Consider the following 17,233-nt stretch of genomic DNA (forward strand, 5'->3'; position numbering starts at 1 on the left):
GTTCCCCCCCCCCTGCTCCCAAGCCCCGGGTTGTCAGGGATGCAAGCTTGGGGTGAGGAGCAGAGAGGACTGGAGGGACTGGACGGGTCTAAACCGACGTAGAGGGGGAAACTGCGAACGTGTTCTCAGCTTTGTTCTGGAAGACACTGAGTTTCCAAAGCTGGAAGCCCTGGATTCCGTGTGGGCGGGAAGTCAAAATCACTTGGTGGTTTTCGCCCAACAATGATTTAAAAAATAAAACACACAAAAGACAAGGGGTAGCTCTATGGAGAGGTTCCAATTTCATCCCCGCTGCTGCCTTCAACCCCATCATCAAGTTGCAGAGTTCGGGGTTTGCATGACGTACATGGAATAACTGCATTTGCTCTCTTCCGCCCTCCATTCGTGCCCTTCCCCCCCCCCAAAAAAAAGTTACCACTTCCTAGTATTCATTGACCAACAGCGATTATTATTCATTTGCATGCCCCTTGCTGGTCAAATACTAGAGGTGATGACTTTTGCAGAGAGTTAATCTGGAACCATACGTGAACAATCAAACTTGAAAGCTGTTTGGTTCAGAATATGTTTGTGTAAGTTCCTTCCAGGGGCTTCTTCCTGGGGCTTGAACTCAGGGCCTAGGCGCTGTCCTAGGGTCAAGGCTAGCAGTCTAACCCTTGAACTACAGCTCCACTTCTGGCTTTTCTTAGTAGTTAATTGGAGAAAAGAGTCTCCTGGACTTGTCCATGCTGGATTGTAACAGCCATCATAGATCTCAGCCTCCTGAGTAGCTAGGATTACAGGCCTGAGTCACCTGGGCCCATGCCTGAAATCCTAGCTATTCCAGAAGCTGAGTTCTGAGGATCACCACTTGAAGCCAGCCAGGGCAGAAAAGTCAGTGAGGCCCTTGACTTCAGTTAACTAGCAAAATGCCTGTGTTGGTGTTGTGGCTCCTCTCTCTCTAAAGGTTTATGAACTGTGTTTCTTTTTCTAGATCAGTTTCCGACCCTTTGGTGTATTTCCATGTTCCACCATGTTAAAGGCCAAGAATCACCTAATACTTTCACCTAAGTACCTGAAGCTCCTCAATCCATCACCAGGCCCCACGTTCACATGGCAGCGACTTCTACACCAGAAACAACCCCTTCACCCAGAATGGGCTGCCCTGGCAAAAAAGCAGCTAAAAGGCAAAAATCCCAATGACCTAATATGGCAAACCCCAGAGGGGATTGCCATCAAGCCCTTGTATTCCAGGGTAGACACAAAGGACTTACCTGACGAATTTCCTGGAGTGAAGCCATTCACACGTGGACCGTATCCCACTATGTACACCAACAGGCCGTGGACCATCCGGCAGTATGCAGGCTTCAGCACTGTGGAGGAGAGCAATAAGTTCTATAAGGACAACATCAAGGGTAGGGCTTGAGGGACAGGTGTAATTCCTCATGACAAGACCTGCACCACATGATCTTGACTTTCTGAGGGGAGGGTGGTTAAAAAAATCTTGGTACAGATGACACTAACTTTATTACTTTATAGTTAATTATACGTTAAAAGATTTTCAGCTTCTACACTCAAAGATGAGTGAGAAAAAGTGTAAAATTCTTGATAGAAAAATCACACTTTACATCATACAAGAGGAATTAGGTGAAGAGAAAATACACGGACTTTGCCTTTGCTTTGAAAAGCTTCTAATTAGTATTATTGAGGTAGCAACTGGAAAAGTTGGTTTAAATGGTGCCCAAAAAAAGTAATACATGGTAAAGTGGTTCTGATATGTACAGTGCAATCTAGCATTCAGTTCTCTGGAAACTATATTTGCTAAAGAGTAAATATCTTTTTTGTATATAGTACAGTCATATCGTTTGATCACTAAATTTGAAGATTTGTAAGTTTGAACTGCCTGTGTAGGACTGAACTTCTACTTAGTGTAGATTATTGCTTATTTCAAAAAGTTTGGATAAGAACTGGGATTGCTCAGTGGTAGAGTGCTTGCCTCCCATGCTGTAGGTCCTGAGTTTGCCCTGAGCACCATGAAAACAATTGAGGGGTGGTATTCATAATTCTGTGTCCCAGAATATTTGAATAGTCAAAATTAAGATCATGTTAAAGAACAAAAGTAAATAAACACACAAATGCACAATATTATTGTAAGTTTGTGAACAGGCAGATCATTCCGTGAAGTTTTGAAATATTGTCAAAAAACTTAGATTACAAAGCCATAATGATTTGGTGCTTGAACCTATACAATAAATCCACAGACAGACATGAGAAAGTGAGGTGTTGTGTTCTTTCTATTCGTTTTCATTGCTACAGTTCTCAATTTGTACACTTGCATCTTGGGAAAAACTGAATCTAAAGAAATTAATTACCTGTATTAAAATTTGTTTTCATATAACTGAGCATGAAATATTATAAAAATATACTATGATGCAACGAGCCGCTGCTTTTAGTAGTCTTAATGAAATCAGTTTACTTGGATGCTGTTTACTTGATGTCGTTTTTCTTTATATATTTAGCTGGTCAGCAGGGGTTATCAGTTGCCTTTGATCTGGCAACACATCGTGGTTACGATTCAGACAACCCTCGGGTTCGTGGTGATGTTGGAATGGCTGGAGTTGCTATTGACACTGTAGAAGATACAAAAATCCTTTTTGATGGAATTCCTCTAGAAAGAATGTCAGTTTCCATGACTATGAATGGAGCAGTGATCCCAGTTCTTGCAACTTTTATAGTAACTGGAGAAGAACAAGGTGTACCTAAAGAGAAACTTACTGGCACAATCCAAAATGATATATTAAAGGAGTTTATGGTCAGAAATACTTATATTTTTCCTCCAGAACCATCCATGAAAATTATTGCTGACATCTTCCAGTATACAGCAAAGGTATACATTGTAACTTACCTTGAGTTTTGTAATTGAATTTGGGTAATCATTCTAGTATAAAGTCTGGGAAGTATATTGTTAATATTTAGGTTTTGTCTTTAGTATGGTAATTTTATGATCTTCATTATCTGGACAGTATACATTTGCTGTATTTTCTTTGTTGTTTAATTCTTGATAATTGCTAAAATCAAGGAAATTCACAATTTTTACTTCTTTATTTTCCTCCATAATTCAGATGTAGGCACTTTAGACATTGATGTTAAGATAGAGATGAAGACATCTGTTTTATTTCTTCTAAAAACTGAATTAGGAGATACCACTTAACGTCCATATTCTCACTAAGGTTGCTTTCACTCTGAATTGGGCACATCTTTCCTTATCAAAGCAGTGTGAGAAGGAGAATCTTACTCTGTTCCTAAACAGAAGCAGGAGTCCCCCAACAGACACACATTCTCCCCTTCCTCCTTCATTTTCCTTTGAGCAGTTCATACCCGTTTGTCTCCATTGTTCACAGTTTTCTTCTTGCTTAGCAATGTCCCCTTTTGCAGCACCTTAACATTAGACCATAATTTAGTAGCAAGGAGAAATTCTCTGTCAAGTGAATATTATTTACTCCTTGTATTAGATTTATGCATGTCTAGATTAAGGCAAAGTTATAATGAATTCTTGTAAGTTGAGAGTACTGTTTTCAAAAGAAAGATATCTTCAGTTAGTCCTCAAAGGTGGTTGATACAATTTTTTTCCCCACTGGAAAACTACATAATTTTAATAGTTCATGGATCCACCAATCATGGAGTGAGTTAATTAGAAAGTCTAATTTGGGTTGAACTTGCTTTTAGAAATGGGTTTAATAGAACCTTTTAGTATTTTTATTCACTGTTTTCTCTTTTATTTTTAGCACATGCCCAAATTTAATTCAATTTCAATTAGTGGCTACCATATGCAGGAAGCAGGGGCGGATGCCATCCTAGAGCTGGCCTATACGCTGGCAGATGGCTTAGAGTACTGTAGAACTGGACTCCAAGCCGGCCTCACAATCGATCAGTTCGCACCAAGGTGAGTACATATTCAGAAGCAGCACAGGAGCAGCTAGACACACTGGTAATGTGAACTTGTCTGTATAAATGTCATGTTAGATTTTGATGGCTTTACTGTGTCTCCAGCTACTTGGAGAACACAACGTGCACATTTTATACATTGACATATGAATGTAAGGCTCAGAGACATTCATATATTTTTTTTTCTTTTGAAAACATAGATATCTTCTCTCTGATATAGTGTACATGGAATACAGTGCTATAGAAGCCATTTTGTTTCCAAACAGATTGTTAAGAAAGGGGTATGAAGATTATGAAGTACTTAAGGGTAAAAAATTTCAAGCCAGAGCTCAGTCAACTCAGCAGTTCCTTGCTTGCCCTGGGCCAAGCAGGCTTGTACATGCTGTTAGTACACAGTGAGACCTACCTCTGCCTTCAGAGAGCCCAAGGACAAGGCTGCCCCTGGAAGCCAGGTTATGCACGCTTACAAATGACTGGCCTCAAAGTCCTAGGAGTCCTAGGACGCCTGTGCATTACTAAGGCCTTTAATGTCATCTCCAAGGTCAAAATGTTTTCTGTCTATATTGAGCCCTTTTCTTGCCTTTTCATTTTCTTTTATCTTTTTTCCTTTTGGCTATACTGGCATTTGACTATGGGGCATTGTGCTTGCCAGACAAGCACTCAACCATTTGAGCCACAAAACTAGGGCTCTCTGCTGAGCTTATTTTTGAGATAGAGTATGGAAGTCTTTTTCCTGGGCTTGGCCTCTATCCAGCTTGGATTACAGGTGTGAAGCTCCATACTAAAGCTTGCTTTTTTGAGATGAGGGCTCATTGACTCTGGCCCCAGGCTAGTTTCAAGCCTGTCTTCTTATTTCTTCCTCTTGGTTGTGGGATTACTGGCAGAGTAGTATACCACACCTTCATAGGCAACCCTCACCTTGCATGGTGATTGGTATTAAAATACTTTTATTTTCGAAAATGAAACATTCTTTAAGTACACAAGAAGAGAGTCTGTCTAGAGAAAATCAATTGCAAAATGAACATGCTTACTAGAACAGTCAATCACAGCTGTTTCTCTTGCAAACATGGAAATATACTTTCTCATTGTAGGTTTACAGTAACTTAAATACATATGCCTTGCTTTTAATTCAAATTTAGTTGATTGATTTTAAAATCTGGACATTTTTCCCCTAATCTGTGATACACATAGTTAATTGTCTTGTCTGTATTTTTACATCTGAACAAATTCTGGACTTTGTGTTGCTATTTTAGGTTGTCTTTCTTCTGGGGAATTGGGATGAACTTTTACATGGAAATAGCAAAGATGAGAGCTGGGAGAAGACTGTGGGCTCACTTAATAGAGCAAATGTTCAAGCCCAAGAACTCTAAATCTCTTCTTCTAAGAGCTCATTGCCAGACCTCAGGATGGTCACTTACCGAGCAGGTATATTTGTGTAATTTAAAAGAATATTAATGAGAAAAATAAGTGTCTTCTTCTAAGCAACATGGCATGGTCAGGGAGCAGTTTAGCAACCAACCTAACATTTAAAAATCATAAATATACAGAAGCATAGTGCATACTTGTCTCTGTCACACTTGTTGCGTGTATGAAGTTGGTGCCATCTAGTGGTTCACAGTATAAAATCATTTACATCATAAATGATTTCCATGGTAAATAGATTTTTTACTATTTAAAACATAAAAAAAGTTGATGATAAGCAAGAACAAAAATTTCAATTAATTTTCTCTTATATAATTTTAAAAGTATAATCCTTGCCTAAAACTAATTTAAATTATATCTACTCGTATAATGTATTATACAAATGTATTATACAAGTAGGTTAATGATTTATAAGTATGAAGCTACATGCTCTTCTACATTTCAAAGTGAATAAAAATGAATAGGCTGTACACATAATGCACTTTAGTCCTTCATGAATGAAGTAGGATTTTGAGGTTGGAAGGAACTTTAATCCTTTCGCATCTTAATGCACTTAGTTTTACAGCTAAGGAAGCTGAACAAAAATCAGAAGACATTTTCCAATCAAGTAGGAATACAGTGAAGTATAACCCCAAATTTCCATCCTACAATTTACTGCTCATCTGTCCCATTAACCGTTCACTGAGTGCCCGTTTGGTACCCTTTGGCTCTTGGGTTTTGTTTTGCTTTCCTTTACAGAAGATCTCCTTCTGTAGGCCAAGTGCACGTGTAATTTTCTGTGTAGCCCAGATGTCCTCAAACCTGGATCACCTCTTCCCTCAGCCTCCTAGCACTGGGACTACAGACATTTGCCACTGTGTTTGGCTGGCTCCTAGTTATTCCTCTTAATCCTGCTTAGTCATTTGTTTGAGTTTATTTCATAATTTAAAGCTTAGTACCTGTGCTAAGTTATCTGTAATCCCTGCTTCTTTAACTAAACATTTTAGGATCCTTATAATAACATTATCCGGACTACAATAGAAGCCATGGCAGCTGTGTTTGGAGGAACTCAGTCTTTGCACACAAATTCTTTTGATGAAGCTCTGGGTTTGCCAACTGTGAAAAGTGCTAGAATCGCGAGGAACACACAGATAATCATCCAGGAGGAGTCTGGGATCCCCAAAGTGGCCGATCCTTGGGGAGGGTCATATATGATGGAGTCGCTCACAAATGATGTTTACGACGCTGCTTTGCAGGTCAGTGTCCCTCTTTACAACCTCACTTCTAAGATGGAGAGAGTCATAAAGGTCAGTAGGCCTAAAGAGGATGTATAAATCACTGATGTATAAGTCTAATCAGTTTAGACATAGCAAAGTTTGTAAAATGTTTTAGGAAAAAAGATTTAGATTTGAGTAGGCTTCAGTGCTCATATCTGTTACATACAAATTGTATTTCTGCAGTTATTTTGTTCAAAGAGTTGAAAAGCCAACTAGTATTACAAAGCTTATGCAAATAAGGGATTTTTTTCTATTTCTTGTAATAAGCTATATTTTTCTTTCTTTTTCATCTACATAATTTAAAGTCACACATGTGTACTCTTGTCTGTCAACCCCATGTGACAGTTTAGAGTTTTGGTGGATTCATACCTCTAGTTTGCCTTTTCCTACCAGTGCAGTTGTATTCACTACACCAATTTCATTAACATTATTAGAAATTTGATATCATTCTATTTGTAATTTTATTTCTACTACTAATACTTATATAGCATTTAGAACTAATTGGCATTTGACGTTTTCATATTCTTTTTCAGCTTTATTGATACGTTTTTCTTTTTAGCTCATAAAGGAAATTGAAGAGGTTGGTGGAATGGCTAAAGCTGTGGCAGAGGGAATCCCTAAGCTTCGAATTGAAGAGTGTGCTGCCCGAAGACAGGCACGGATAGACTCTGGTAAGAGCAAGTCAGAAGTTAGAGATGAAATCAGTATTCCAAAAGAACTGTTCATTCCTGTCTGAAGATAACATCTATGACTAATGGACACTAAGTTAAAAGAGTAAAAAACAATACAACGAAAAGAATGGAAAAATGGAGTTTTGTTGAAATCTTCTTATATCTGTATCCATATGTGCACATTTTTGCATGCATGAATGAGCACAGGCAAGCATATGTACATCTGTGTGTGGACGTATCCTCTTCACACACACATATACAGGTGGACATTCCCAGTGGCACTGGATGGTGTTCGTGCTCTAATGAGTATATTCAATCAGTGAATATTATTTTAGTAAGTTATATTTGAGGCATTTACTATTCTGGGCATGCAAATGTGAACAGGACTGATGTAAGCCTGTACCCCTAAAACTTCAGAGTATAGTGAAGGAGGGAAAATAAACAAGAAAACAAAATAATTACAGATCAAATTAAGTATGGTAGAGGAAGGAAGAGGAATATCAGCGGGAAAGAGGTCCTGGGTTGTTTTTAGATAAGAATAAGAACCTAATAGCTTGATTGTGTAGGTAATTTGTCTTCTGTTTAAAAGTGATTGGCTATAAAAGAATACAAGATCTGAGAAAAGCTATTGTCAGTTCCTTCACTACCATCTAAATCTTATATGGCACCTGTTCTGCTTGTTCTCAGAGAAGGCTTAGCAGAGACTTTAGGCAAGCTTGTAGCAGGGGAAACAGTAAAAGTCACCCTTATAGAGATTCCAATATGTAACTGTTGATTCTTTCATCCCAGCTGATCTATAACTGAGGTGTTCATGAAAGTTAAGAATAGTATTTAATCATATTAAACTGTTAAGGAAAATCTATGATAATCATAGGGCTATCAGGCAATGATTTTGAATAGGATCTACATATGATTTCCCTTTGGGAAAATTAACAGGTTCTGAAGTAATTGTTGGAGTAAATAAGTACCAGCTGGAAAAGGAAGAAACTGTAGAAGTTTTGGCAATTGATAATTCTTCAGTGCGTAAGAAGCAGATTGAAAAACTTACAAAGGTATTAACTTACTTTATAAGAATCTCCTGTGTTCTAGGCACTAAGTTTACATTGTCCTTCTAAATCTTTACAACAGCCACATGAGGTGAGTATTATTTCTCAGCATTTAAAATTAAGAAATTGAGAAACATGCTTATGATAAATAACCAAACATCCAAGAGCCAGCCACACCTTATGTGATTTAAACCATAATATCTACCTTTGTGAAGCTCATATTAGTGTTCAAAACCACAATGTAGCTGGGCACCGGTGGCTCACACCTGTAGTCCTAGCTACTCAGGAGGCTGAGCAAGATCTGAGGATCGCAGTTCAAAGCCAGCCCTGGCAGGAAAGTCCATGAGACTCTTATCTCTAATTAACCACCAGCAAACCAGAAGCAGTACTGTGGCTTAAGTGGTAGAGCACTAGACTTTTGCTGAAGAGCTGAGGGGACAGTATCCAGGCCCAGAGTTCAAGCCCCATAACCAACAAAAAACAAAACAAAAAACCCATGATGTAATCACAAGGCCTCTCACAGTTTACATGATGAGAACTAATGCTCAGATGACTGTTTACGTCACTCAAAATGAAAACAAAAGGAAGTGTAGAGTCAGTATTTGAATTTAAGGCTTCTTGATGTACTTTCTTTCCCACTTTATCAACAGATCCAAGATAAGACTTTTCTTCCTCAGTTGAAATGCTGCATAAAATTCTAATAGACTTTGTCCCATTAGATTGAATGCATTACTGTCATCATCTGTTTCTTAAATTAGAGTTAATGACAGATGTGTCATGTTATTTCCACTTTCATTCTCATTAAGGAATAGTGATTCTTCTATCACATTTTGTCATTTTTTCAAAAAGCCTTAGTTAGCCTATTGTATTCTGTTATCTTTGACCACAAAAACCTGTTTTTATTATGTTTGGAAAATTCTTTCTCTCCTCCGTCATACATTGTAAGTACTTTTTAACTCTACACATTCAATCCAACTGATTACACTTGACATAAATGATGCCTTATTTGGGGCAAGAAAGAAAAATTCAACAGTGACCCTATAGGAATAATTGCTGGTACTTACTGCATACTTTTATGTACGCCATCCTTTGTTAGGTTTTCTAACATTGCACATTATTTCATTTTTTTCTAGATGCTTGCTTAGTTCTGATGTAACTTTTACTAATACTGAACCTGAGCATGACCATGACCAAATCAAACTTCTTTTATTATTAACATTAATTACCACCATGGACATAAAAATATTTTTATACCAAAAGGTATTTCAGTTGTAATCCTGCAATCTTTTCAGTACTGAGATGAAGTTTAGATTTTTTCATGTCTTTTACAAGTGGTTACAGCAATAGTTTCACATGAAATGTTAACATATTTTTCCTAAACTAAACCATTTCAACTTATGGTCCTGCTGGTTTTTGATTTGTAAGGTTATACAGGGTTAAACTGCTTTTGGAAATGCTTAGTGAATGAAGTTCTGCATGTTAGTTTCTTCATTTATTCCCTCTTTTTTGCAGTTTAGTAGATGATGGAAGAGCCTCAGTACAACATGTGTCAGGGCTAACGTGTGTGTTAGTCTCCTGATTGCTTGTTTACTCCTCTTTCACACCAACTCTCCCTTTCCTTGACTCTTCCCATAAGATCAAAGCCAGCAGGGACCAAGCTCGGGCTCAGCGGTGTCTTGAGGCGCTCACCCAGTGCGCTGCCAGTGGCGATGGGAATATTTTGGCTCTTGCTGTGGATGCGACTCGTGCAAGGTGAGGAGAGTTTTACACGCTGCGTATTTGGCGTTAGTGTGTAAATACTGCATGCTTAGACTCTTCAGAGTCTACTGAGGCGAAAGGCTGATCCTCTAAACCACGTGACCCTGAAGAGCGGAAAGGAAACTATAATAAATTCAGTTCCTGTTCTCAAATATCTGAACATTTGAAACATTCATAGATGTGCATTGCACATTTCACTGTGGCAGCACATTTGATGCTATTATAATAAATACATTTTACTGATGTTCAGGTTGAAACTTAACGTACTCAAGCATATCATCAAGGTTATATGTTCTATTTTGATATAAATAGCCTTTCATAAGGGAGTGGCAACGCTTATCTGAGAATTGACAAGAATGCCTTATGTCATCTCTTCTGAATTATTCTAACCATGAACACCCCCAAGTCCTTTTCCCTTGTTGAGAAAGCCAGAGAGGCTTTCTAAAGTCAAAAGTAGCCGAGGGGCCATTAGGAAAGGGCAAAGGGATAAGGGGTGGAGATCAAGAGGACTTTTTTCAAATGTATTTCCAGTCTCTTTGCTCTTGCCGCCATCTTAGCCTGCTTTATTTGGTTTTCTTCTGGTCTTACCAAGTTCAGTATTTGTATTAGCCTTCATTTGTATTAGCCTTCAGATACTTGTCTATTTGTAATTGTTAGGTTTTATTTTTGGTTGGCAGATACTGAAAATAGATGACAGTGTATAAAGGTATCCAGAATCACTTTTGCATAAGTATTCTGAAGGAAGATGCTTTTCTATATAGTTAAGCATTTGTTCTTTAAGTTTATGACAGCCCATTTTACTTAAGTAATGAAATATTTCTTATTATATTGACTACTAAGGTAAATAAGTATCTTTGCAAATAATGCTCTCACCAGAATTCCCGTGTAATATTTTAGGTGTACAGTTGGAGAAATCACAGATGCTATGAAGAAGGTATTTGGTGAACATAAAGCTAGTGACCGTATGGTAAGCGGGGCATATCGCCAGGAATTTGGAGAAAGTAAGGAGATCTCATCTACCATCAAGAGGTGAGATTTCTTTCTCTTTAAAATTATTTTATTATCCTTCAGTAGTTATACAAAGGGGTTACCATTCAACAGTAAGAATTTTTAAAACTAGAAAAAGAAGCTAGTTTTTAACATCTGAAAGATATCATCAATTATTCTATATTTCCATCTTATCTTGTGACAGTACTACATATTGTAAGTTTGGTGAAGATTAGATCGATCCATAGAGAGAGATAGATTGATAGCCAGACTTTTTAAAAGCCACTATCAGGGCTTAAACTAGAGTTTCAAGCTGGCTCAGATTGCTTGCTTGACTGGCACTCTACCTCTTGAGGCATGTTTCTAATCCAACATTTTGCTACTTATTTTGGAGATGAGGTTTCTCATACTTTTCCACCAAGGCTGGTTTTGAATGACAATCGTCCAGGTTTCATCTTCCAAGTAGCTAGGATTGTAGACATGAACCATTCAAACCCAACTCTAGAAGTTGATTTTTTTCAACCTTTGTAATAAGCTTCCTTCTAAAACTTTAGAGTTAATACATATGTATGTAATATACATGTACATATAGATGTATATATTATGTAATATGTAAATGTATATATACATATATCTTAAAGCAGACAAGGTGAAAAACAAGTTCTTTTCTTTAAATAAAAACTGAAGTAGTGCTTTTTCATGTTTTGTTTCAATTTGTCCTTGAAAGCAGGAAAGTGTTTTGAGTATATGTCATTATAAGAATCCACACTGTAGTTGTTCACACTTTGGAGGGCACATTGGGTGAGGACAGTCACAGCTTGGTATAAAGGACTGGAAAGCACTTAACTAAGTTTGCATATTGTATGTTGCTCAAGAAGAAATGATCATTTTTCTTTCATCTTTCTTTACTGATGTTCTCAGTGTGCTCAGCTCAGAGTTGTGTCATCTCCCAAATTGGCTTCCAAACAGGAGAGAGTTCAGTTCAGCCAGGCTGTAATGGTGCTCTCAATTTAAACTAAAAAATGTTGACAGAATACAAGGAAGCAGATTGTGACTAAATTACTTTTGAGTAGTTACATTTAACTGTTGTCTTTTTAAAATGTTTCTTAGAGTGAATAAATTCATGGAACGAGAAGGTCGCAGACCTCGTCTTCTTGTGGCAAAAATGGGTCAAGATGGCCATGACAGAGGGGCCAAAGTCATTGCGACAGGGTTTGCTGATCTTGGTTTTGATGTGGACATTGGCCCTCTTTTTCAGGTACTAACAATTGCTGGGAGAAGTCTCAGGGGATACCACAACTCACATCTGGATAAAGTAGAAAAACGATGCCAGGATGATGCTTACAAGTTATTAAAGCACATGAGCAATACATTCTGTTTTTCAGTGCATGTGTTAGAAGTAATTATGAGAGAAATAAAAGTACAATGAATGTGGACTCAGACGTCGTGATAGTAAATACCAGCTCAGAAGTATAATTTTTACTAGGCTTTAGAAACTGGAGTTTTACTCTCAAAGACTTTATTCTGAGAGTGACGCGTGGTTTATGGGAGTGTTCACATGGGGTTAGTAAGAAGAATTTGGAAAGGAAATTGAATTGCAGAGTAAACCTAACCCATAAGAAGGGTCTTTGCTCACTTTATCATAGTATTTTAGTTACAGAATATTGGACACAGGCATTAATTTTTTATTGCCAAAGGGAATGGAAGTTGTTCACAGAGTGATAGTATACTCTACAACATACATCTTTAGCTGAAAATACATTTGAATAAATTCCATACTCTGAGCTTTATCTGCCTCGTGTGCAGTTCTATGCCAGATGTGAGTAAGATGAGGTTTTGTTCCCAAGGAGGTGCCGGCCTCCTAACAGACTACATTACTAGCAATCACAACGTAGTATGATTGTTACTGTAACTCTAACATGGACAAGGAGCGACTTTGGTTCTTTCAAGTATCATAGGAACCTTTGAACCGTAACTTCCGAAGCCTGGAACAAATTAGGCAAGGAGGGATGGCTGGGCAGAGTTAGAGAGCTGTAAGAAGGCATGATGTCCTCAGGTTACTGTAAGAGTAGCGTTGGAATGTGTGCTTCACCAAGGGTTGAGATTGATAGCCTTCCGCTCCATCCCAGTGGTTTGTGTGTGGGTTTGGCAACACAGTCCAATGTATACTTCAGAAAATTCACTTTCTGGTAAAACTGTGTGACAAGAGCTGAGAGCAGCTGTAGCTAGATGCACAGGGAGTCTAGTTAAGATGCCCAGGAATCCGGATGAGAAACAGTGGAAGCCTCTCCTAAGGCAAGGTCAGACCTCAGGAGTAAAATGAAAGAATATGTTGTTTTCTCTTACGAAGTTTGATTTCACGTTAATGTTTCTCGCAGAGTCAGGGTGCTTGCTAACATGCGGTATGAAGTTTCTCCATGTCCATGCATGTGTCCCCACTACCTGAACAAAGAGGCACAAAAAATTAACAGATGGATGCTTTTTCTTAGGTACTTTAGACAGTGGTCCTGAGGTGTGATGTTCTTGCTAAATTCTTACATTTACCATGAGGAACTTGTACACTTTAGCCTTTTCTGTGAAGTAAGTTAAATACATAGGCATTGGCAAAGCAGTATGAGAAAGCATTAGTGCTCAGAAGAGATAGACTCTTGGGTGAGTACTAATTGAGAACTTCGTGAAAGTTCCCACATCCTGTAAATGGGTGTGAAGCTCTTCTCATTGTCACACACGCACCTGCGTGCTGTGACCCCGGCCTTACTTCCCGTGCTTTCACGAAACCCTTGGAGCCCACATCCTGCTGCCAATTGGGTGTATTTGTAGAATAACCAGAGTCTAAAGTTTCTTGCTCCTCACCATACTGGAAGCATTGTTTCCCATTCACTTTAACTTTTAACTTTCCCACCGCTGCTGTATCATAGTGCTTTACAATGTTGTCACTCAGTGTCAGTTGATAATGAAGTCAACAGGTGTAATGGAAAGGATTCTACTTCCATGCATTCTTTGTCTTGAAAATTCCTCGGGGAATACTTTTTGGTATACTTCTGGTGCTAGGCACACAACCGCATGGACAGTGTTTGCATCAATAGTTCAGTGCTTTTTGCAATTTTAACAGCGATGAAATACGGAGTGATACCCACACAAGAAGACTGATTTTCCTCGTGGCTAGCCAGTAGCAAACTGTGCTTTGTCTTTTTCCAGACTCCCCGTGAAGTGGCCCAGCAGGCTGTGGATGCCGACGTGCACGCGGTGGGGGTGAGCACACTGGCCGCGGGCCACAAGACCCTTGTGCCCGAGCTCATCAAGGAGCTTGCCACCCTCGGACGGTCCGATATTCTCGTCATGTGTGGGGGCGTCATACCACCACAGGTACCTTCCTCCCAGCGCTGCAGTGGGTATTCAAAGCAATAATGGCTTAGGTTGAGTTGTAAAACTCGATTTAGAGGAAAATTATTATTCCCTTGTGATTTTACTAAGTAAATTCTGCAGAGAGCGGAGATATTTTTGACACATTCTTTTTTTTGTTGTTGTTGGTCATGGGGCCTGAACTCTGGGCCTTGGCGCTGTCCCTCAGTTCTTCAGCTTAAGGCTAGTGCTCTACCACTTGAGCCATAGAGCCACTTCAAGCTTTTTCTGTGTATGTGGTGCTGAGGAATCGAACCCGGGCCTCATGCATGCAAGGCAAGCATCCTTCCATTCAGCCACCTTCCCAGCCCGAGCAGAGTTATTTTTTACCAGAGCTATATTTTGATCCACAATGTATTATTTAACATAATAGTCTACACAACCTGTAAGAAAACTTAAGTCCATGCAAACCAGTAACTTGTGATAGATGTCTTTGTTATGTTCAGTAAACAGTAGTGGAGAAAGAACAAGGGGAAAAGGGAAAGACCTCACAAAGAGAGCTGCTCATGTAGCGAGCATGTTCAGCCTAGCGAGAGGCACAGTGAGAACTCTCTTTCTTGGCTGTGTAGCAAGCATTAGGAAGTTTGCTTTTGTTCTCAACCAGCTATCTTGTCCAAGTTCTCCATACTTCAGCTCTCCCCTACCTCAGAGATACAGCAGTTACAGTACATGGTTTTGTAAAAACCCATTTATTATTTTAGCTAGTTTGACTTGAAGTAGCGCTTGCTTGTGGACAAAGATGCCTTAATGGCAGCCAGTGGAATCAGCTCATTCTGAAAAATTACAGGCTGAATGGCGGTGGGAGGAGGGACTTGAACACTGTGGCTCCTCTTAGAGAAGAAGAAGCAAGGCTAATAACCCTCAGTGGTGTCAGTTAATGTGTGAATCGGGTAGGGGGACACTGCCCACATACTTGAGTTCTGGTTTTTACAGAACTTTCCTACACAAGGGTCAATTTCCAATCCAGTCTCCGATGACACCAAGTTTTCATTGTTTTAACTGAAAAGTGGAAAAAGTGTTGAGTTGGAAGAATTGTAGCAGATGTCAGGATAAGTGGGACATACGGTTCCTCAAGAGGAGTAAAGAAGATAACCTGTCAGCCAGCCTCTCCCCAGCATGTAGCAATTGTTACTACACGTCTTATTGGGTATTCTTCTGAGACTTCCTCTTGCAGTCTGCAGCACCTGCTCAAGGACAGTGAAACATTCTGAGTGTCTTCTACCATAATCTCAGCTCTCAGAAACTCAAAGGACAGAGGGGCAATCAGATGTATTAAATGTCAGTGCAAAATAATACTTTTGCATGAATACCACAAAGCTATACTAGAGATAGACGGGAATTATTGGAGGATGTTAGCATGCCTATAGACTTTATCGTCTGTTATGATCACCTGAGAATGCAGATTGGATGTTTTTTAGCAAAGGTGCTGCCCAAGTCTGGGTGAGTGAATGGTAGAGCACTTGGGTCTAAGCACTGGGTCCTGGGTCTGGTCGCCGGCCACCCCAGCAGTGGGGTGGGGAAGCAGAAATTGGACATCTGTGCTCTGCTTTCTCCCCAGCTCCACTTGACTCCTCCAAACTAGTCATTCCACTTTTTTTAACCCGCGCACTCTGCCTCTGCCCCTTCATGTAGCACACATATGTACGAGGCCGAGTTCGGGGTGTCACCATTCACTACCTGTGCACACACCCGGGAGGAAGTAAAGAGCCTGGCAAATGCGAAGCTATAGCACGATGCTAAATTTAACCTGACCACTGGCAGGTGGTGAAAATAGCTGAGTCTACCACACAGCTCACAGGGACAGGGCCTGGTGGTCTCATTGGCCTGCAGGCTGAGGAACGGGCCACGGGTGATGGGTAGTGGTCCTGAAGGAGTACGTGCTAGCCACATCCTGTGAGTTCATCTGTCTTCCCGCAGGATTATGAATTTCTGTATGAGGTCGGGGTCTCCAATGTATTTGGCCCTGGAACTCGAATCCCAAAGGCCGCCCTCCAGGTGCTGGACGACATTGAGAGGTGCCTGGAGAAGAAGCAGCAGTCCGTGTGATCAGAGAAGAGCGTGAAGCCAGGTCTGCAACTTGATCCCAACACCTGATATGTACTTTCTTTGAACGCTTTACATTAAAATGTCATATTGCAAGAATGGTGTCCTATGATAAATGTGTATGTACAGCCACACTCTGATTTAACTACAACAAAGTGTTTTTTAAAACCCTCAAGAGAATACAAAACATGTTTTGGAAAATTATAGTGATGTATTACTTAGAAATACTTCCTACAAATCGACTTGACATTTGTTTTACAAATTCAGTTTACCTAAAGTGACCAGTCCACATTGATTTGTGCAACACAAAATAAAATTAATAGTAATATTAATACAATAATAACCTTTAAAAATAATTGAGAACTGGACACTGGTGGCTCATGCCTATAATCCTAACTACTCAGGAGGCTGAGATCTGACTATTTACATTACAGTTTGAAGCCAGCCCAGCAGAAAAGCCTGGGAGACTCTTAGCTCCATTTACTTAAAAAAAAAAAATGCTGGAAGTGGAGCTCTGGCTGAAAGTGGTAGAGCACTAATCTTGAGCACAAAAATAACTGAAGGCTAGCACCCCGGCCCTGAGATCAAGCACCATGAATGGTGTGCACACGTGCACACATGCACACACACACAAACAGTGGAGAAAGATTGTGTTGAACAATGAAGTATACTTGTTGTCCTCAGCTAAACTCTACCAGAATTACCTTCATGAAGGTATTAAGTTGGT

General features: G+C 39.5%; 1 protein-coding gene across 2 annotated transcripts in view; it reads left to right on the forward strand.

Annotated features, from left to right (window-relative positions):
- Positions 1–16,605, forward strand: part of Mut (methylmalonyl CoA mutase) — a 17,689-nt gene extending 1,084 nt beyond the window's left edge. Inside the window, exons 2-13 of one of the 2 annotated variants that reach the window (XM_013019198.1) lie at positions 971–1,391; positions 2,496–2,863; positions 3,762–3,919; positions 5,175–5,346; positions 6,330–6,578; positions 7,159–7,270; positions 8,207–8,322; positions 9,953–10,068; positions 10,972–11,103; positions 12,172–12,319; positions 14,260–14,427; positions 16,381–16,509. In XM_013019198.1, the coding sequence (XP_012874652.1) occupies positions 1,010–1,391; positions 2,496–2,863; positions 3,762–3,919; positions 5,175–5,346; positions 6,330–6,578; positions 7,159–7,270; positions 8,207–8,322; positions 9,953–10,068; positions 10,972–11,103; positions 12,172–12,319; positions 14,260–14,427; positions 16,381–16,509 (2,250 nt within the window). In that variant the 5' untranslated portion in view covers positions 971–1,009. Of the gene's footprint in view, positions 1–970; positions 1,392–2,495; positions 2,864–3,761; positions 3,920–5,174; positions 5,347–6,329; positions 6,579–7,158; positions 7,271–8,206; positions 8,323–9,952; positions 10,069–10,971; positions 11,104–12,171; positions 12,320–14,259; positions 14,428–16,380 lie in introns of those variants that run through there. The other variant, XM_013019199.1, reaches the window with a different exon arrangement.
- Positions 16,606–17,233: the final 628 nt, after the last annotated feature.

This window comes from Dipodomys ordii, unplaced genomic scaffold (assembly GCF_000151885.1).
Source record: "Dipodomys ordii isolate 6190 unplaced genomic scaffold, Dord_2.0 Scaffold44, whole genome shotgun sequence".
Taxonomy (NCBI): Eukaryota; Metazoa; Chordata; class Mammalia; order Rodentia; family Heteromyidae; genus Dipodomys; species Dipodomys ordii.